The 22,165-nt window shown below is 38.7% G+C and overlaps 1 protein-coding gene across 1 annotated transcript in view; it reads left to right on the top strand.

Moving 5' to 3' along the window:
- The window catches only part of atrnl1b (attractin-like 1b), a 1,080,114-nt gene that overhangs the window by 297,318 nt on the left and 760,631 nt on the right, over positions 1–22,165 (top strand). Inside the window, exons 18-19 of the mRNA XM_041209279.1 lie at positions 2,304–2,522; positions 19,507–19,644. Of these exons, the coding sequence (XP_041065213.1) occupies positions 2,304–2,522; positions 19,507–19,644 (357 nt within the window). The remainder of the gene's footprint in view (positions 1–2,303; positions 2,523–19,506; positions 19,645–22,165) is intronic.

Raw genomic sequence — 22,165 nt, 5'->3', positions numbered from 1 at the left:
TCTGTTGTAACAAGACGTAATTGTTTTTGGGAATGGAGACTTTTCGAGTCCATTTACTCGCTGAGTAGAAAATGTTGCATGTTCATTTGAATACACTCTGACTACTTCCCTTCTGCTTTGTAAATTGTTAAGGAAAAGAGAGTCTTGTGGAGAAAAAAATCCCATATTGGCCCTGAATTTGCTACAAAAGTAATGGCAAGTATATAGTGCATGTCATTTTAAAAACATTCAAAAAAACATGGTGATGAAGAGATGGGCTGTGAGTTGAGAATCGCCATAACTTACTGGACGATTTATGCTGCCCTGCCGTTAGCCTTGCCAAGAATGGAGTTAGCTGTCAGCCTCCCCATGAGTTTCAAGGAAGTGATGCAAAGTAAGGACCCTATTAATAGATAATTGATGTTTCCAATAGCCTTGCAGTATGAAACTAGTTGGTAATTAATAATAAATCTGCACATACCACATAAAGTATGCAACCAAGATGAAAGTTAAACTGAGGAAATTATAAAAGTAAACAAATCCCTCACAGAGAAAATAAAATGCATTAGGGAATACAACTAAAAGGTAGAGCTGAAAGTAATCAAAGAGAACACAGATCAGGAAGTGCTTTACTGGAAGTAAATGCTGCTGATTAACGAGGTGTGGGTAAGTAAGTGGCTAGCAAAGCAAGAAATGTTACTGACCAGAAGAGAGGAGGATCATTAAATTTGATTTGTTGCAAATTGCTAGAATAAATTTAGTTTTTGTCTGCTGGCTGGGAGCTGTCTTCGGTTCTTCACTTTCATGAATTAAAAAACTTTTGACCCATGGGCAGGAGACTATTATTAATATATTTATGTGCCATGTTACTTTGGTATAAACTTTAGAATCAAACATTTTCCTACATGTAATTCATTGATATTTTTAAAATCTTGTTTAATTAGATTCCACGTTGCTCCCTGAGCTTTCTAACCATTCAAATCTTTACATTTAATTGGTTAAAAAGATAGGTTGTTGTTCTGTTGCTCACCAAGGTTCTGTTGGCTTTGCACTTTCATTAAATTGTACTTCCAGCAATTTGCAGAACAAAATTAATTGGAGCTGAAGCATGAGGAGTAAAAAGCCGACTCAGTGCTCGTTGTGAGATACTCCACTCCAACAAATTCTGGGCCATTTTTAACGACAAAGAAAAACTAATACCTCGCTTTGTAAAGATGTTGGTGCCCTTAAGCATTTGTGGTACATGGTAATACAGTAACGTTGTGTTAGATTAATAATACTTTAAAAGATATAATCATCCAAACAAGTTTTGAACACTGAAACATCCAATTAGTTAATTAATGTCAGTAATTCAAATAGAGCATGACGTAATAAAAAGCCATATTAACTCAGTGACATGAGCACCTTGAATAGATAACTACTTGTTGAATCTGGCAAAGCAGATCAGAAGCTGAGAACAGTTCATTTACTGTTGCTTAAATACACTTAATTTTATCTGAGTGCAGACTATCAGTTGCAATGCCAATTTCCTGTAACTAGAAGACCATGCACTTCATAACAGTGTTGGCTAATAGCGTATATGTATTATTTGAATTTATCTACTCTTTCACTTTTAGCTCCTTCGATTACTTTGTTCTTTACAATTGATGGACACTGATATCTGATGCAATTACTTTGAAAATCTGCACTTAGCTCCAAATTAACCATCCTTTTCTTTCGTGGTTCTAAATTTTATTGTTTTTGTTTTGTTGCACAGGTTGGTTTAACATTATTTGTTAATGTTCCATATGTATTTCATCACAAATTGAAAGTTAATGGTTTTTGGTGATTTATTAAAGCTGGCTTTCTAAAATGTAACTGTTTGTGTGATGTACAGTATGAAAATAAGTGCTGACACCAAAGCTATACTGGAGGAAGTACAATTGGATTTTCTATTCTTAAGGGTGCATTTAATGAGAAATTTAACTGTAGGATTGCCTGTACATTATTAATGCCTGAAAGATCTCCTGACTGCATTGAAAATGAAGAGATTTATTGTGGAATGATAATGGAAAGGAGTACCCTGAGATAAGGGAGTAAAAAAAAATGGATTTATGAAAATTGCACAAAATGTCTAATAATTTGCTAAACGTTTATTGTGTAACCATTTCACTTTACACTTCACTCTCTGCTGAGTTGACAAAATGTTGTATCTGTTGGAAAAATTAATTTGAACTTGGTATTTGTGAGAATTTCTGTTTAACTAAGTCTGAATGCTATGCCTGTGAATTTTTGATTTAAATTCAGATTTAATAATTTCTCCCTGTATTTTTCCTCCTCCAAAGCTCAAAATTGTTCCGGACTTCGTACATGTGCACAGTGTTTGGAACACCCTGGTTGTGGTTGGTGCAATGAGCCCACTAATACAGGAAAGGGACAATGCATAGAAGGCTCTTCAAGAGGACCAATGAAATCTGCTGGGCAGAATATCCGAGAAATGACACTTGATATGGATCTTTGTCCAAAAGACAAAAGCAATGAATGGGCTTTCATTCGGTGCCCAGGTAGGCATTAGCTTTATGTTAGCAAAGAATTATTAAAAATACACAGTTGAAATTATAAGAACAACTAAATCCATTTTAAATAATACTCTAGGTGCTGTTAACGCTTTTATTAGGCAAGCAAAACTTATTTTAGTTCATTGAGTGTAAATGTTCATGTTCTGATATTGATACTGTAATTTCTGCAAATTTACATATGAAATGACTGAGCGAGTTAAATACCTCTGTAATGAAATGTAGAAGATTAGGCAAAAAAAGTGCTCAACTAGCCAGTTATTCAAGTTGTTACCATTTTTTGAAATTCTTACACAGGATGTGGGTGTTGCTGGCTAGCCGAGCACTTTTTTTGCCTAATCTTCTACATCTCATTACAGAGGTATTTGATTCGCTCAGTCATTTCATATGTAAAATTGCAGAAATTACAGTATCGATATCAGAACATGAACATTTACACTCAATGAACTAAAATAAGTTTTGCTTGCCTAATAACAATGAGAAAGTCTAAATTGACTTTCATCCAATTTCTGCAAAACCAGTGCATATAGAAGCCGAACCTAATGTCATAGAATCATTATGGCAAAGAAGGAGGTGATTCAGCCCATTGAGTCCAGCTGGCTCTATAGAGGAATCTAGTCAATTCCATTCCTTCATTTTATCCCCATGGACCTGCAAGTTTATTTCCCTCAAATGCCTATTGAGTTTCCTTTTGAAATTGTTTTAAGTCTCCGTTTCCACCCGACTCGTGGCAGCAAGTTTCAAGTTGTTACCATTTTTTGAAATTCTTTCACAGGATGTGGGTGTAGCTGGCTAGCCGAGCACTTTTTTTGCCTAATCTTCTACATCTCTATCAAACGTCATAATATTGCTTGCACATGTCTATGAAATCACCTTTGTTGCAAGGAGAAATGCCCAACTTCTCCAACCTAACTTTGTAGCTAAAATTTCTCATGCCTGTTCCCATTCTAGTAAATCTCCTCTGCACCTCTCAAGGACCCTCACATCTTTTCTGAAGTCTGGTGATCAGAACTGGATGTAATTCTCTAGTTTTGGCCTAACTACAGCTTTGTAAAATTTCAGCAGAATTTTCCTGCTTTTGTACTCAATACCTCTATCTATGAAGCCCAAGATCCTATGTGCTTGCTAACTACTCTCTCTCTCAAAATGTCCTCTGACCTTCAAGATCTGTGCACAAGAGCCCCCAAGTCCCTCTCCATTCTTCAGAACTGTGCCTTTCAGCTAAATTTAAAGTTCATTGCTATCTTAGACAATGCTCCACACTTCAAAAACAGCAATTCAGTATTTTTTTTTTAGAGTTAGCGGCAACAATCAATTGGATAACAGTTAAAGATTAAAGGGCCATCATGCAGCAACAAGTAAGAGAAAGTTTTATGATACAACTCTAACATTGTAAGTTCCATTCCATATATGAGGGAAGGAAAGCCAGAGCATTATATATTAATTGACTGTTTTGAGATATCTGTTTGTTACAGCTGCTAAGAGAGGAATGGGAACGAATTATTGAGGAGCTTTTGTGGTGAAATTTGAGATGGTAGTATTATCCTCTTTCCTGGATCATTTTATGGGATGTATCAATCATTTCATGTTGTCCCACTAAGTGGCAAGATTTGATGCCTGAGCATTGGATTATATTATTAGCTCATGCCCACTGTGGAGAGTCCAAAAGCCTGCTTATTAGGTCAATTGCACCTGAGTAAATAACGAGAGTCAATTTAATATTTGCCTCAAAAATGTCCCATTTAAATATGAATGTTAATAAGAAACAGTTACACAGATTTATACATGGCAGGCGATTCTAGCCTGCGCTAGCCCTTGAAGGAAATTGAATTCAGCAAATGTTACATATTTTGATTTTCAAAACAATTTGATAGTGAAGTCACAAAAGACGTTCTGAAAATTAAGCCCCATAATATGAGCAGTGGATTAAAGGTGAGGTAGAATAATGCTTGAAGGATGTAAAGCTAAAATTAGGACAAAATTAATTTTATCTACATTGGTAGGTTACATCTGACTCTTCTAAGGCATGGCCTTAGAAATCTGTGTTGGACGCTCTGTGCTTTTTATACATAGATAATTCAGACATGCATAGAAGGAATGACAATTCAGACATGCATAGAAGGAATGACATCAATGCTGGCTGATGGTATCAAACTGGCAAGCTGTGAGGAAGGATGTTAGAGATTTCAGGGAAACAGCGATAGGGAGTACAGAGATATGTGGCAAATACAGCAGTGTAGATGTTGGTTGGGGTGGGCCTGCGGGAGAACGAACAAATCTTAGTGGAATGAAGGAACATAGGCCAGGATTTCCCCCTTGGCGATTTGGGGGCGGGGCCCGCTCGCCGAGGGGATAATGACGAGGAACCCCCGACGTCATCCCAGTACCTTTAAATATTCACGAAGGCGGGCGGACAGCGAAATCAGCTGTCCGCCCACCGACCTGTCAATGGCCAATTAAGGCCATTGACAGGCTGATTAACATTATTAAACACCCTGTCTGGCCAACCTTAAGGCTGATGGGCAGGCCAGGAGCCCCAGCAGGCTGCAGATTATTAATGAAACTTCATCCACTGGCTGGATTAAGTTTCACATACGTTTTTTAAAAATTTAATAAATTTGTTTGTTATTAACATGTCCCATCTTGTGTGACATTGTCACATGAGGGGGACATGTTAATAATTTTAATATTTCTCTATTTTTACAGTTTACTTACCTTTCACTAAACTCCCTGAGACAGGACTTTGCCTCAGGAAGCACGAAAGAGCTCACTTTGACAGATGGGGATTCTCTCCAAACTCCGGACAAGAAGTGCATAGCGCTTCCTGTCGGGCAGGCCGCTGGGCGGGCCTTAATTGGCCTGCCCACTCAAATTGGCAGTGGGCTCCATTTCGGTGGCGGGGTTCGGCTGCCCGCCCACCACCGAACCGGTGGGGCCCGCCCGCCAGCCAGGGGCTAAATTCTGCCTATAATGTTTAAAGCATGTTTGCAAGTTGAACCTTATAGGAAGGGCAAGCAAGATTCTGGGTTTATGGATGGGTACATCAATGGATTTGCCATTGACAACAATCTGGCTCGGTCATAACCACAGCACCTCGTGCACTTTTGACCATTTTCTAATAGAAAGTCTGTTGGAACCATGAATAAAATACAAAACCAATTCACTAGGCTGATAGTGGGGTTGATAAGAGATAACTCTAATTTTATTGAAAAGAAAGACATGTTGCCGAAACTTTTCATCTTGCACTCATCAGGGCAAACACGAATACCAAATTTCAGATGATCACTACAACTTATACTACAGGAGAAAAGAGGGCTGATTGGTTGGCTAGTCAACTCTGGCTGATGAATTGCCATGGAGAAAGCAACAGGAAACTATAGGCTCCCCAAGCACCTGATAATTCCAAACAAATGTGCAAGGTTTGAACATATTCTTTTTGTTTGCAGAGAACAGGTCCCTGTGAATGAATGTATGACTCTTCTAACAAGCATAAATGAGCTCAACTAATTATCTTAGATTTGTTGTTAGTGTGTCTATTAGCGTACTGGAGATTGCTCAGCAAGCGCTGCTTAATTGTGGAATCACATCTAACAGTAGACATTTTGTTTTGGGTTTTGCAATTACAGGCCGGTTCAGGTGGTGTGCATTCTTGTGTTTGTGCTGATGAGTACAAGATGAAAAGTTTTGGCAATATGTCTCTCTTTTCAGTAACATTCAAGTCCTGTCCGACCAAGAAATAACTGATGAATTAAAAAAAGTATAAAAGCTGGAGCTGTTCAGTGGAGTAAAGAAAGACAAGGGGGAAATTGAATAGAAGAATTCAGCTTTTTTTAAGAAGACATATAGTTGAATATTACTTCCATTATCAGCATTATGAAGCATAAAGAGGAAGAATTTATTCTTGGAAAATGTTATTAGTAAATGGAATATAGTATAACAAGTGTCTTTTGAAGCTAAGTTAATCACGCTTTGAAGCAATTTGGTAAATAAATTAAAAATACAAATACTTAATGTAAAGGGTGTGGAGGAGGAACGGGGTGAATAATTTTGATATGGAGTGATAATTGTGCAGACATGATAGTCTAACCTTTTGTGCTGAAATGTCTTTGCTCCTTTGCCTTTTGATTCAATTCAGGTCCTAATACTTTTATACACAGAAAGGTTTCCAACCTCTGACCATATTTGAAGAATTGTGGTATAGGATACAGTAAGGAGTTTGGAAAGAGAAATTCACTCAAAAGCTAGTGCTGGAGTGATGCATGTATCCATCCAAGTACCGAGTGCAACATTTTTGTGACGCATTTTTTCCCCTGTTTTCATTGTCTTGGGCTATGAATGCAGTTAAATGGTCTGCTTCAAGGCCAAAACTGTAAATGATTGTTGCAAAGTATACAAAGAATAGCTTGTTCAACTCCCTTTATGCCTTTCCTTCCCTCTTTGAATTCCCCTCTTTCCTTGAAGAATCTATTGCCTTCTGTTTGACAACCAGGCATCCACTACAATGTAATTCAGAACAGAACTCATCATGGGGAAATTACAGGCAGAAATCTGCTTTCTAGAACTCTGACATAGTACTTGGATATTCAGTTCGCCCTGCCAATTAGTCATAGCATTTGTGTTGATCAGACAATGAACACCATTATTATGTTGTAATCTTTCTTTAAACTGCAAAAGAACATCCAACCATTTAATTCATAAAATTCTTATAGCATAGCCTGCCTTATATCCATCCATAGCTACCCAAAGCAACCATGCCCATGAGAGTTGTTACTGAGCTGGAACAAGCACTTACCTGCAGTGAAAGTTGGAGAGCTAGTCACCTTCGGGCAATCTTGTGCATCTCATAGCAGCTGGTTATAGAGTGGTGTTGGCGGAGATCAGCAAGAGCTGACACAGCAAGCCAGATGCTTTTCTAATGAGATAAAATAAAAGGGTACTGGTCCTTACAAAATTTTTGATAAGGTTGGAGCTAAATTATATTTTTTCCTTGCTTAACAAATGGGGTTGTAAGTTTTATTTTAGTAAATATTTGTGGGGGCATAACTGGCCATTAAATAAGGTTTTAATAATTTTATTCAAGCATAGTAGAATGGCTATTACCTATGTTTAATTTTATTATGTTAAGTACATAGGGTCTTACATTTTCCGGACATGGTTTTCAGAAGCCAGGTTTAAATCTTTCTCTTTTATCCAAGTTTATATTTATATATAAATATGTATAATTTTCACAGAAGTCAACAAAAAAATGAATATACTCAAGATGAGATAAATAGATTGTTGGGCACTTAGAATCAATGGATATGGGGATTTGATGGGAAAATAAAGTTGAGATCAAAAACCAACTATGATATGGAATGGGGAAACTGGCTTGAGAGGTCATATGGCTACTTCTCATACTTCTTCTGTTCTTGAAGATAACTCTTAAAAAAAATTAACACCATTCATTTTTGCACCAGACAAAATACCCTATGCAAATTATGGCAAGACTGAGACATTTTATTCATCCTTGGATCATAATATAAAATCATAAGACACAGGAACAAGAGTAGGCCATTTAATCTCTTTGTGGCCTTAACTTCACTTTACAGCCAGTAGCCCTTGAGCCCCCAATCAAGAATCTGTCTTAACTCAGCTTTGAAGATATTCAATAACCCGGCCATCTCCCACACTCTGGAAGAGAATTCCAAAGACTAACCCTTCTCTGAAAGAAGGAACTCCTCCTCGTCTCTGTCTTAAGTGGGAGACACCTGATTTATAACTCTACCTACTTCTCGATTCCCCCACAAGAGGAACATTGTCTCAGCATTTAGCCTATCAGGCCCCCTCAGAATCTTGAATGTTTCAATAAGATCACCTCTCATTCTTCTAAACTCCAAATAATATAGCCTCAATTAGCTCAACCTTTCCTCATAAGACAATCCCTTCATCTCAGGAATCAACCTAGTGAACTTTCTCTCAACTGCTTCCAATGTGAGCCTTAAGTAAGGAGACCAAAGCTGTGCGCAATACTCCAGGTACGGTCTTGTCAATGTTCTGTATGGTTGTAGCAAGACTTCCCCAATTTGATACCTCATCCCCCTTGCAATAAAGGCCAACATTCTAGTTATCATCTTATGTGCTGTACCTGCATGTACTAGAACACACTGATCGCCCTGTACTGCAGAATTCTGCAGTCTCTTTCCATTTATATAACATTCTGCTTTTCTATTCTTCCCACCAAAGTGGACAAACTCACATTTTCCTGTATTATACTCCATCTGCCAAATTTTTGTTCACTCACTTGACCTATCTATATCTCTTTGCAGATCTTTGTATCTTCCTCACAATTTGCCTTCCTACTTTTCTTTGTATGATCAGCAAATTTGAGTACAATACAGTCGGTCCCTTCATCCAAATCATGAATATAGATATAGAATAGTTGAGGCCCCAGCACTGATCCCTGTGGCACTCCACTAGTTAGGTTGCCAACCTGAAAATGATTAATTTATCCCAACTCTTGCTTCCCGTTAGTCAATCCTCTATCCAAGTTAATATATCACCCCCATCACCATGAGCTCTTGTGCAGTAACCTTTTATGTGGCGCCTTATCAAATGCCTTTTGGAAATTCAAAAACACTATATCCACTCTGCTTGTTACATCCTTTAAAAACTCTAATAAAATTGTCAAGCACAAAATCTGATTCTGTCTGATTGTGTCTTGATTTTGTCCATTATCTTTCATAATGGATTCTATCGTGTTCCCAGTGACAGATGTTAGATTAAGTGCCCTATGGTTTCCTGTTCTCTACCTCCCTCCTTTCTTGAATAGTGATGTTACATTTGTGCCTATCCAATCTGCGAGGACCTTTCCAGATTCTGGAGAATTTTGGGTGATTGCAATTGGTGCATCCACTATCTTGTCTTTAAGACCCTGGAATGCGTGCCATCAGGTCCAGGGGAATGGGACTTTAGTCCTATTCCTTTTCCTAGTACTTCATCTCTCTTGATTATGATTGCTTTAAGTTCCTCCTTTTTGCATCTTGATTGTTCTACTTTTTTGGGATGCTTTTGTGTTTTCTACTGTGAAGACAGATACAACATAGTTGTTCAAAGTCTCACCCTCTAAGGGACCAACGCTCACTGTCGCTACTCTTTTTTTCCTTTTTATAGATTTGTAGAAGCTTTCACTGTGAATTTTATATTTCTTGCTAGTTTTCTCTCCTGCTCCAATTTCTCTATCTTGTTACAATCCCAGCTGATAATACTGTACAAGTCAGATTCCAGAGTGAAACCTGGCTTGATAGATCCTAACTTTGTTTTTTTAGAAACCATGGAGGAAAGTTACTGAACAAATTTAGAGGAGTTTACTGATGAGCTTTTAACATAAAGAATAAAACAGCTTTTAAACAAGGAAAAATGAACTATATTACACCAGACAAAAAAAATTTGAAAGCTCTCAATACAAACACCGGAAAATGATTCGAACTTGTACTATTCCTTTTGTCCCAGCTGCACCCTTTAGAGACACAGAAACCCAGTGAAGATTTACCACAATCTTAACACCAAGGCTTTTTGCTTGGCTGGCCCAGTTGCAAACAGTTTTCCTCCAGCGGATTTCTGAACATTCACTAGATGCTTTTTCCTCAGCTGGTATCTCTCCCTAAGACACCCAAAACCATACTCTAAACTCACCATTACTTCAACTACAGAACAAATACATGAGTTCCCTAAACTCAGTCCCCCAGCAGCTTTGCAGTGTTTCTTATCAGAGAGCAAGAACTCCAGTCTTCACTCTCTGACAAATGTACTTTGAACTTATTTTCTGTCTTTCCCTACCTCTCTGTGTGTCACTGGACCTCCATAGCTAGCCAACAGCACAGTTTTTTTCAACTTTTTTTTCCCCCAAGATCAATAAAGTAACCCATCTTTTCACTTCAAGGGTTGTAAAACCCCATTAAAATGCATGTATGCAAACAAATCCAGAAAACCTTTTGACCTTATTGCTAGGAGGTCCTCTAGACTTCCTGGGACCAAGCTCGCAAAAAACTAAATGAAACTGAAATCACGTTCCACTTCAACACACAAATACAAATATAAATTAAACTTAAAGTTATACATTGTTCCTAACATTCTTCATTTTTTAAAGTTATTCTGTTATTCTGTGATGATATATATTTTGCTTCATGTAATTTATTTTTATGTTTTTAAATTGTCAATAAATGTTCTCATTAGCAATTCATACTTTGAAAAATAGTTGGCAGCATGGAGGATTATATAATTTATCTATGCATCTAACCTATGCATTTCCTCTCTTCGTGTCCAACCAGCTCTTTATTGCTGGGCATTAAAACAAAAGGGATTGTCAATGCATCAATGCATAGCAATTACGTTGTTAAAGACATTTACTAGTTAAAACAGGTGATGGGCATTGGTTCTCCCATCAAAACAGTATACGATACAGCTGGAACACTCTGGTGTAGGAGGTCTATTACACTGAAGAGCTGCCTCAAGAATAAACCAGCTTGTGGAAAAAGGCTATCTTTGGACTTATTCTTCCATCATAAACACTTATTGTAAGTGACATCATAGCAAGGATGAACTTTAAGTTTTGGTGATTGATTGCTGTATCTGAAGTTTTTTGCCTTAATCCTCTGAGGGGAAAAGAAGCGTATTGCTGCTTACAATTTAATTTACAGAATGGCGGAAGTATGGTCCAAAACCTTAAGCTTTTAACTATCCAATTTTTTCTGAATTTGAACCATATTGCTAATAACAAAACATGGTTTACTTCTTTACCCTGGAAGAAGCATGGTATGGCCTTGGCTTTATCATTACCAGAAAAGAGTATGATTGGCAGTAAAGTATTTTCAGAAATGGAACTGGATGATTTGGACAATGAAGAGGGATTGACCTTTTTATTATAATTTTTAGATAAGTTTTACAAAAAGGATGAGTTATTGGAATCATATGAAGCTTGGACAATCTTTAATAGATTTAGAAAAATGATCAGATGATCAGTCCATGGAAGAATATATCATGGATTTTGATAAGTACAAGAGACTGCAGAGATTTGAACTTGCAATCCCGGAGTCGGTATTATCATTTAAGTTACTGGATTGTGCTTGTATTTCCCATGTTGATAGACTTTTAGAACTGATGGAGGCCCAATTCCATGGGTAAGACTCTCTCCGAGATCAAATGGCTGCTGCCCTAAAAAATTTCTGGGGAAATAGTCATTTCTATCCACTTTCTTAGCAAAAACAAACAATTATGCTGTGAAACAAAGGAAGGAGGATTCTGTGGTCGCCGAATTTCGAGATCAACCAAATATTAGATGGAAGATTCCAATACAAAAATGGGATTATAACGACAGGAGGTCTGAAGATGGTTGTAACCTTAGCAATTTTAGAATTGGGACAAAAAGCAGGCCTGGGACGGTGACCGTAGGCGATTAAACCCAAAAAATGCACGGGGAATGGTTAATCTGTATTTTTGGTGTGATTCTCAGTATCTTTATGCAATGAATTGCACACAGTGAAAATATTGTGTTTTTGTGTTAACCCACAAGACGGATTCTGCTAAGGCTGAAAATGATGATGGTGACTGCCATGATCTTGATGGTTGATTCCTTCAACTTTGCAGATCTAGACAGTGGTTACACTTGCGTGATGTGTGGGATGGATTGGCTTAACTGCTACCTGGAGTTTCTTGATGAGGCAGGCAGTTGGAAGGCCAAGGAGTACGAAAGCCCTATCTGCTTCAGATTTGGAGATGATAGCCCATTAATATTCTCCAAAAGGGTACTCCTCCCTTGTAAGATGGAAGGGGTCACTCTGTTCATCAGTACTGATGTGGCGATGTATTGATAGCGAGATACCACTATTGCTAAGTCGATCTGCGATCAGCTGATGCTGGACATGAAGAATGATAGGGCAGTTGTGTTTGGAAAAAATGTGGATCTACAATTTATTTGGTCAGGCCATTGCTGCCTGCTATTAAGGAAGCCAGATATTTCTCATCAAAAAGTTCATGAAGTTTTGATAAGTTCTGGGAATAAGAATTTGGTGGACAAAGGAAGTTCATTTGGAAGTTACATAGTTTGCACATCCAGCACCACAGAAACGGAAACTCTACTGTGAGATGTTGGAGTGGTTGACATAGGATGCACTGACCTTATTGAGCAAATCACTGCTTAGTGTGAAATTTGTATTAAACATTAGAAGACACCACCACGCTATGTTGTGAACTTGCCACTGGCCAGGGAATTTAACGTCACAGTGGCAATGAATTTAACTGTTTGGGACAAGGATAGGGGTATTTTTTCACTACACTTCATAGATATGGCAACCAGATTTAGCCTGTCCACTGTAATACATTATAAGGACAAATGGACATTGTCGATAAGCTCATGGAGAAATGGATGGGAACAGGATTAGGAACACCAATTAAATACCTCTCAGATAATGATGAGTAATTTCAAGATGTGTGTGAAAATTTGAACAACACGGTCGCTGAGAGCCAGTTTAGTAATGGTCTTTGCAAGAAAAACTATGCAGTGATAGACATGTTACGTAAAATATTGGCTGATCAACCAGATTACAAATTACAACAGCCCTGGCTTGGGCAATGCACACAAAGAGCTCTTTGCAAATGGTTGGGGGGGTGCAGTCTGTACCAATTTGTGTACAGAAGGAATCCGAAGCTACCTTCGGTGTTATCAGGTGTTCCCCTTGCTCTAAAAGGGACTAGCATTAGCTCCACTTTTTCTGCTCATCTGAATGCTTCGCAGGCAGAAAAACCTTCATTAAATTTGAGGTTTCGGAGAAAATTCAGTGAGCCCTACGGCACCACATAAGACCATCAGGAATACAGTTTAGACATGGAAACATGGTATATTACAATAGGGAAGGCCAGAAAGAGTAGAAAGGACCTGGCAAGGTGTTAGGAAATGGTGGAAAAGCAGTAATTGTGAAACACGCCAGTCAAATTGTTAGGGTACATTCTTCGAGGTTAATTTACACTACAGGTTCTTAACAGCACATAGAAAGCGAAGAGGCACCATGCATTTAGCATACACACTGGGCAGTTATGAGGAGCAGACTACAGTAGATAGAGGGTCGACTGACAATGAGCAAAGTAACACTGAGGTACAGAATAAAGCTATTCATCCAAAAGTGCAACTACCCAAATTAGGAGCAAAGGTAGCATACATTCCAGAAGGGGCCAGTGTTTGAAGGGATGCCACCATCTTAGGGAGAGCAGGAAAGACCACTGGTAAACACAAACATTGGCTAAATGTGCAAGATGAAAGACAGGAGATAAGACCCATGGATTGGCAAACTGAGGTAGAGATGTGGAAACCAAGAAAGCACAGTATGAGCTCTGAAAGTGGACCGGAAAGCGGTCGTGACCCCAGAAAAAAATCGTGGACTTGCAAACAGGATTCTGCTCGCCTGGGAGAAAAACTAGTAGTAGTCCAGAAAGAGAGAGGAATATGAGTAGAGGCTGTAGCTTGACGAGAACAAGGACATAACACAAGCTAGGAATGTCAATAGAAGTAGAAGTGTTTATGATTGAGAGGCTTTAGTAGCTGCTAATAAGATGGAAAATAAGCTGATAAAGGAAGCCAAACAGAAAGAGTTGGAAAGTTGCAAGGAATTTGAGGTATATACTGAAATACCTAACGGGTCAGCCAGCCCTATCCCTCAGGTGGAGCTGTACAGAATAGGTACTTCCAGATGGCACGTAAAAGGCGAAAGCAAGATCAGTAGCCTGAGGCTTTGAAGAAAGACTTGGGGATCAGGATGTCAGGGTGGACCCGCCTACTGCAGGGAAAGTGAGTCTGAAGATTTTTTAGCTAATTTAGCATCGTATTCCTTGGAACGCAAATTGATTGATATAAAGGCTGCATTTTTGCAGGGTGAGAAGTTTCAAAGAGAAATTTTTTTGAACCTACCTAAAGAAGCTGACAATGTAGAAGGAAAGCTGTGGAAATTGAACAAGTGTGTTTATGGATTGAATGATGTGTCAAGAGTATGGCATTTTTCCATGAGGTCTGTTCTGTTGAAAACAGGTTGCATTGAGCTAAAAGCATACGCTGCAATGTTCCAGGGCCAGCATTTATTGCCCATCCCTAACTGCCCTTGTTCAGAGGGCATTTAAGAGTCAACCACATTGCTGTGGGTCTGGAGTTATATGCAGGCCAGATCAGGTAGGGATGGCAGATTTAGTGAATCAGATGGGTTTTTACAACAATCAACAATGTTTTCATGGTCATTATTAGACTTTTAATTCCAGATTTTTACTGAATTCAAATTCTGCCATCTGCCATGGTGGAATTCGAACTCAGGCCCCCAGAGCATTATCCTGGGTCTCTGGAATACTAGACCAGTAGCAATACCACTACACCATCGCCCCCACCCCACTCCCTTAAATGCATGTTGATGATTTCTGATGAGGAGGCTTTGTAGAATTTGAGCAATGAGTAATCAAGAAGATAAAGATGGAATTCCAGGTTGGCAGTCATGTTTCAGGGGCCTTTAGCTACATAGGTTTAGACATTAAGTAGAGCAAGTCAGGAGTGATATTGAATCAACAATCTTATCTAGAAAATGTTAATTGCATTTCTATAAATTGGGTTAGATCCTCACAAAAAAAATCCTGCTTCCAAGGAAGAAACAGAACAATTGAGAAGTTTGATTGGGCAATTGAACTGGTTGTGTACTCAGACTAGACCTGACACTAGGTCTATGATGTGTTGGAGCTGAGTATTATAATTAAACATGCTATGGTTGGGGAAGTTCTGAGAGCAAATAGAACATTAAAGAAATTAAATTCAGAAAGATGTACACTCAAGTTTCCTGCCTTGGGAGGACCAGAAGATAGGAGGTTGGTCATTTTTAGTGATGCTTTACGTGCTAATCTTCCAGATGTATTCTAGCACAGCAGGGTTTATCATATTCTTGGTAGGAAAGAATGACAAATGTTACTTACTGGCTTGTGAGGCCAAGAAAATAAAAAGGGTAGTGAAAAGCACCTTAGCTGCTGAAAAGCTGGCATTAGTAGAAGTGATAGACATGGGGGTTTACTTATCTAATATACTGACAGAAATATTATATAAAAAGTAATGTGAGAAAAGTTTGCCCATGGAATGTTACTTTGACAACCAGTCTTTTTGGGATAGTGTTCATTCAACAAAAAGTGTTGCTGAAAAAAGGCTAAGAATAGACCTAGCCAGCATAAAAGAAATGTTAGAGAAGAGAAATCTCTAAGATACAATGGGTTGACACAAGTCACCAGACTCTTTTATGAAAAGAAATGCCTGCTCCAAGAAATTACTAAATGTGACGGAAGAGGGGTGTCTTATGTTATAATGATGAAATGGAAAAACCTACATGTATATTTTTTTTACTTTATGATTGCTTATTTATATATTTGGTAAAGGAAATGCGAAAATAAGTGACTATTTCATTCTGTTTGTTTCAAAATTAATGTTCTTTAATTTTTCAAAAGCTTTAACTTAAAAAGAAAAGCAGAGAATCTGTCAATGTATCAGTAATAATTGCATAGAAATTATATTGTTAAAGACAATTGCTGGTTAAAACAGGTGATGGACATTGTTTCTCTCATCAAACAGTGTAACTAGATACAGCTAGAACACTCTGGTGTGGGTGGTACTTGAAAGTATGTTACACTAAAGAGATGTCTTGAGAATAAACCAACTTGTGGAAAACGACTAGCTTTGGACTTATTCTTCCACCATAAACGCTTATTGTGAGTAATAGGGATCAGTTGTTAAATGAGCTACATTGTGTCCTTTTAATGCTGGATGTTAAGCAATGGAAGTAGCATGCAATAGATAGCTAAGCACAACTGATGGATCAGACCAGCAGTCCTGCCACCTCCATTCATGAATGGTGATGGACATTTGAACAACGAACCGGAGTAGAAAAGCGAGGTCCCTCGATGGGTGAGCCCAGCAGGTCAGTGCAAAAGGCAAAGCTGAAGCACTTGGATCCGTCTTCAGCCAGAAATATGAAGTAGATGATCCATATCCGCCTCCTCGTGAGGTCCCCAGCATCACAGATGCCAGTCCTCAGCAAATTTGATTCATTCCACGTGATAACAAGAAATGGTTGAAGGCACTGGTTGCAGCAAAGGCCCTGACATCATTCTGGCACTAATACTGAAGACTTGTTGTCCAGACCTAGCACACCACTAGACAAGCTGTTAAGTACAGCTGCAACACTGGCATCTATCTGACAATGTGGAAAATTTCCCAGTTATGCCCTGTCCACAAATAGCAGGATGAATTCAATCCAACCAATTACCACCTGTCCATCTACTCTCGATCATCAGCAAAGTGATGGAAATTGTTGTCAACAGAGCTATCAAGTGGCTATTACTCAGCAATGGCCTGCTGACAGATGCTCAGTTTGGGTTCTGCCATGGCTACTCGGCTCCAGATCTCATTGCAGCCTTGGACAAAAGAGCTGAACTTGAGGTGAGGTGTGAGTGACTGCCCTTGACATTGAGGCAGTATTTAACCAAGTATGGCATCAAGGAGCCTGGGCAAAATTTAAGTCAAATCAGGGGGAAAACTCTCCACTTATTGGAGTTATACTCAGCATAAAGGAAGATGGTTATGATTGTTGGAAGTGAATCGCCTCAGCTCCAGGAGTTTGCTGCTGGAGTTCCTCAGGGTAGTGTCCCAAGTTCAGTTGCTTCATTAATGACCTTCCTCCTTCATAAGATCAGAAGTGGGGATTTTCACTGATGATTGCATAATGTTCAGTACCATTTGTGACTCCTCAGATGCTGAATCAGTTTGTGTTCATATGCAGCAGGACCTGGGCAACAAGCAGGCTGAGGCTGATAATTGGCAAGTAACATTCATGCCACACAAGTGCCAGGCAATGACCATCTCCAACAGCAGAGAATCTAATCATCTCTCCTTGATTCAACGGCATTACCATCGCTAAATCTCCCATCATCAATTTCCTGAGGTTACAGAAGCTTAACTGAACAGACTGTGGCAAGAAGAGTTGCTCAGAGACTGGAAATCCTGAGGCGAGTAACGCAGCTCCTGACTCTCCAAAGCCTGTCCACCATTTACAAGGCACAATTCAGGAGTGTGATGGAATACTCTCCCCTTGCCTGGATGAGTGCAGCACCAACAACACTCAAGAAGCTTGACACCATCCAGGACAAAATAGCCTGTTTGATCCACACTCCATCCATCACCTTAAACATTCACTCCTTCCACCTCTGACATTCAATGGCAGCAATGTGTAGCATATGCAAAATGCACTGCAGCAACTCACCAAGGCTGCTTTGACAGCACCTTCCAAACGTGCAGCCTCTACCATGTGGAAGGACAAGGCCAGCAAATGCATGAGAACACCATCACCTACAAGTTCCCCTCCAAGCCACACACCATTCTGACTTGGAACTATATCGCCATTCTTTCACTGTCACTGGGTCAAAAACCTGGAACTTGCTTCCGAACAGCACTGTGGGTGTACCTACACCTCTTGAACTGCAGATTTTCAAGAAGATGGCTCACGAGGCAGGGATGGACAAAATTCTGGCCTTTCCAGTGTTCTCATATCCCATGAAAGAATAAAAACATGTTGTAGCATTATGGGAGCTTTGGGGATACGTTTGCTATTTACATTAAGTGTTGATAATGGGATTAGAATTTTATTTAAGAAGGCCTCATTGGCCAGTTTGGAACTGGACATGTGGCTTCTAGTTTTTTAGGTCCTTATTGCTTTGATCACACCCCACCCCTTTCCAGCTCCTTCCAGAAGCTTTCTCGGTTGTGTTTCGCTAGATTATTGCCTTACAGATTGTCTACATTTATTGCTAATTACCAGTCCTCTAATTCAACCTGCTACTGATAAGACTAATGGGTCTGTGTTTGCCTATCTTGTCACCTTTACCATTTTAGCTGGTTACCGTTCTACCAGTCTTCCTGTGCATTCACTGATTCTCGTGAGGGTCGTCAGCACCTCATAAATCTTAACCCATGTCTCTCTTAGTATCCTAATTTAACTATTATCTATCCCTGTGAATTTGTGCTTAAAGTCTTCTCAAAGTGCCTTAGGACCTCAACTTATTTACGCTGAGGTCCACCTGAGTTGTCTTCAAGTTAGAGAGCATGTTGCTAAAGTAATCTCTGCTGATTATTTGAGGAAAGTAATCATTTTGTATGTTACGTATTTTATATTGTGTGCAAAGGATAAGAACTCATGTTTGTAGACTCATATTTTGCAAAACAAAATGTTAGGTATTCTTGACATACTTTGTCAACTAGTTGAAATAATTTCGAAGTTAACTTATCACCAGCCTATTGGGACTTTCCTAATGTTCATCATCTCTGATAATGAATGTGAATACAAGAACTTACAATATGTAGCACCTTTAAAGTATTGCAACTTCCCAAGGCACTTCACAGGACCATTGTAAAACAAAGTGTACCATCTCATAAATCTCATCCCATGTCTCTTTCAGTGCTTTTAAATAAAATTTGGAAGTGTAAGTAAAATATCCACAGGGTAAATAGAAACATAGGCAGTGGCTCTAATCCAAAATGAAGAGCATCCATGCTATGATAGCTTTGAGTTGTTAGTTAAAGTAAGTTTATTCTATGAACTTCATACTCTTGGTGCCTCTATTAATTTTGATCTACAGTTTGCTGAGTGCTCATTCAAAAAGTTTTTGCACTCTAAGTATAGAGAATGTTCGTAAAGACAAGTCAGGAAAATTCTGCAACTTGTCTGCATCATCTACTTAGATTCAGATTTGCATGTATTATATCTGAAATCTAATAGTCAAACATTCATTCAAATTAACTGGTATAAATGACAATATACATGCATGGATGTTAAAATAGGTTTGATATGTGAAGGATAAAATGCTGGAACTGTAACAGCTTGTTTGAATTTACTTTAAGAAGAAAAGTCACATTTGATGCATTTTTTGTTTGCAGCTTGTCAGTGTAATGGACACAGCACATGCATCAATGGCAGCACTTGTGAACAATGTAAGAACCTCACTGTTGGAAAGCAATGCGAAGCTTGCATGCAGGGATACTATGGAGATCCAACTAATGGTGGCAGATGCCAATGTAAGTACTGGTACAAATAAACTGCAGTGTCTAATATTTTGAAATTGGTACAAATTTTAGATGCAGCTTTTTTAATGTTGGGTTTGTAGCAAACTGAAGTTTTGTTTCATTTAGTAGCACTAAACTTCATTAGTCGTTTTCAGTATTGCTTGCTGGAAGCAGCTAGTGCGATCGGGAAAACTCATTATCTATTCCGTGTGCCCATGCTACTTCCACAGTGGATGAATCACTTCTGTACTTTGGCCTTGTCCTGAAAAAAGCTATGATGTCCTATATAAGAATTGTTTTTGTTTCATAAGTTTTCCTGATACATCCATCTGAAAGTTTCTGTGAAATCCTATTTTTAATATGCATGTTTATTTTACTGGGAAAAATGCTTTTGACGTTCCCTTGTCTCAGTTTGGACTTCAAAACAAGTGGCATATGCCGAAGTGTCTAATATATCTCTGCTTTGGGAGGCAACTAATGAGATAAGGTTGGTGGAACCATCTTTGAATGTTTGATTTCATGTATCAATTTTTTGTGCCAGACATTGATCCAGAGTAAGAGTATAATGCTACATGGTACTGCTGGAAACCATAGATGTCCAGCTACAATATTTGAAACAGAAACTGAGTTAACTAATCCATTGCCATCTATTGAAATCTACTCTGTTGCTCTTTCCTCTGTTTATATTTTCTTTGCAACAGATACAATTCCGAGTTTGTAGCCCAGGTATAGCAGAAATAACTGATATTTGATCTGTTACAATATATGACTATTGGCTGGAGAGATCAGGAGGAGTATACTGATAACCCATATGAGTCCCAACTGATAGCCCAAGGTATTTCTCGTGGATACCTGATCAATAGAAAAGCAACCATGCTAGAATCTATGCATTATTTCATATTTTGGTACAGAAAGAAATTGAGCTTGTATATGGAACTGGACCTTGATTTCATGCCTTTAAAAAAAAACCTGGGAAGTGCCTGAATTGTGTTGAGCGTTGACTAAAATAGCCAGCCATGGGACTGAGGAGGAAGGTACTTTTTTAACTTGTAGTAAATGTCATTACGATTTGGTTAGAGACCACTTGCATTTAAAAAGAAATCCAAGTACCTCATTTTAATAAAGAGAACTACGCCACAAGATTTCACTTTTTTTTAACAAAACAAATTTTATTGTACGTAAAAGAATTAAACAAAGCAAATATCATTAAGTTAACACTATTGCTTATAACTGCATGTTATATACTCAGGTTTACTTCTTACTTCCCCCCTAAAATTCTCTTAAGACACTTAAACTGTAAATTATTTAGTTTTGTAGGGGCCACCCATAAGTATGCCACAGTCCTCTGGAGAACTCTCCTCAACTCCAGCTATTCTCAGAGGTAAAACTTTCATTCACCATCTTATGGCTATGGATGCCTTAGTCTCTTGTTCTCATTATTTTTGCAATACTTCCAAGCCAATCTTCTTGTTGCTTTATTTAGCACAAGACACTGAGATAACCTGTGGATTCATCCACTAGCTTCAAACTAGGCATAGTCTTCCAGCTTCTGTTCCCTCACAAAATTCAAACTGAGATCAACCCTCACCTACCTTCCACATGGTGAATAATGAAGTTAGATTTTTTTTACACTGCAGACCTAACTATCAATTACTTTGACTATCTTCTCATTGAGCTGCAAACTACATGATATCCAAACTGCAATTTTTCCAGCAAACACCCAGATAAATTGAAACCAGAGAACCTTCCTAAGCTCCACCCATCTCTATAACTGCCCTCAACTCAGTTCTGTTGAAGGGTCATGAGGACTCGAAACGTCAACTCTTTTCTTCTCCGCCGATGCTGCCAGACCTGCTGAGTTTTTCCAGGTAATTCTGTTTTTGTTTTGGATTTCCAGCATTCACAGTTTTTTTGTTTTTATATCTATAACTATGTGGCCTGCTCTAGGCAGTCTTCAAACTGACCTTTAGATTATTAATCAGCCCTCGTTTACAATTTGTTCTTTGTTCTGATGAAGTAAATGGGTTTAATAACCATTCAGAGTTTACAGAATGTTTTAAAACTAATTTGGCTGTAATTCCCAAAACAAAAACATCTCTCTGGACTACCATTGTTCCTGCAAACTTTGCGGACATCAGATCTCCAGCTCTTTAAGTAAGCTTGGCAGGGGGCTGGGATCCTGAGAGGAGGTTCAGCAGGGAGAGATGGATAGCCAAAATTAGAAGAGAGAGTAAGTGAGTCTGGAAGGCATAGAAATTATCGGCTAGTTAAGGCACAAGAGAGTTTGGCAAGTTTGGATTGTATTTATTTTAATGCAAGGAATCTGACGAATAAGGCAGATGAGTTGAGGGCACAAATTAACACAGGAAGTATGATGTCATTGCTGTCACAGACATGGTTGAGAGAGAGGCAGGATTGGCAGCTCAATATTCCAGGATATAGGCTCTTCAGGCAAGACAAGGAAGGAGGTAAAAGAGGATGGGGGGGTATAGCAATATTGATCAAGGAATCAATTACAGCAGGAAGGAGGGAT

Source organism: Carcharodon carcharias, chromosome 17 (genome assembly GCF_017639515.1).
Source record: "Carcharodon carcharias isolate sCarCar2 chromosome 17, sCarCar2.pri, whole genome shotgun sequence".
NCBI lineage: Eukaryota > Metazoa > Chordata > Chondrichthyes > Lamniformes > Lamnidae > Carcharodon > Carcharodon carcharias.
This window is presented reverse-complemented; position numbering and strand designations above follow the sequence as displayed.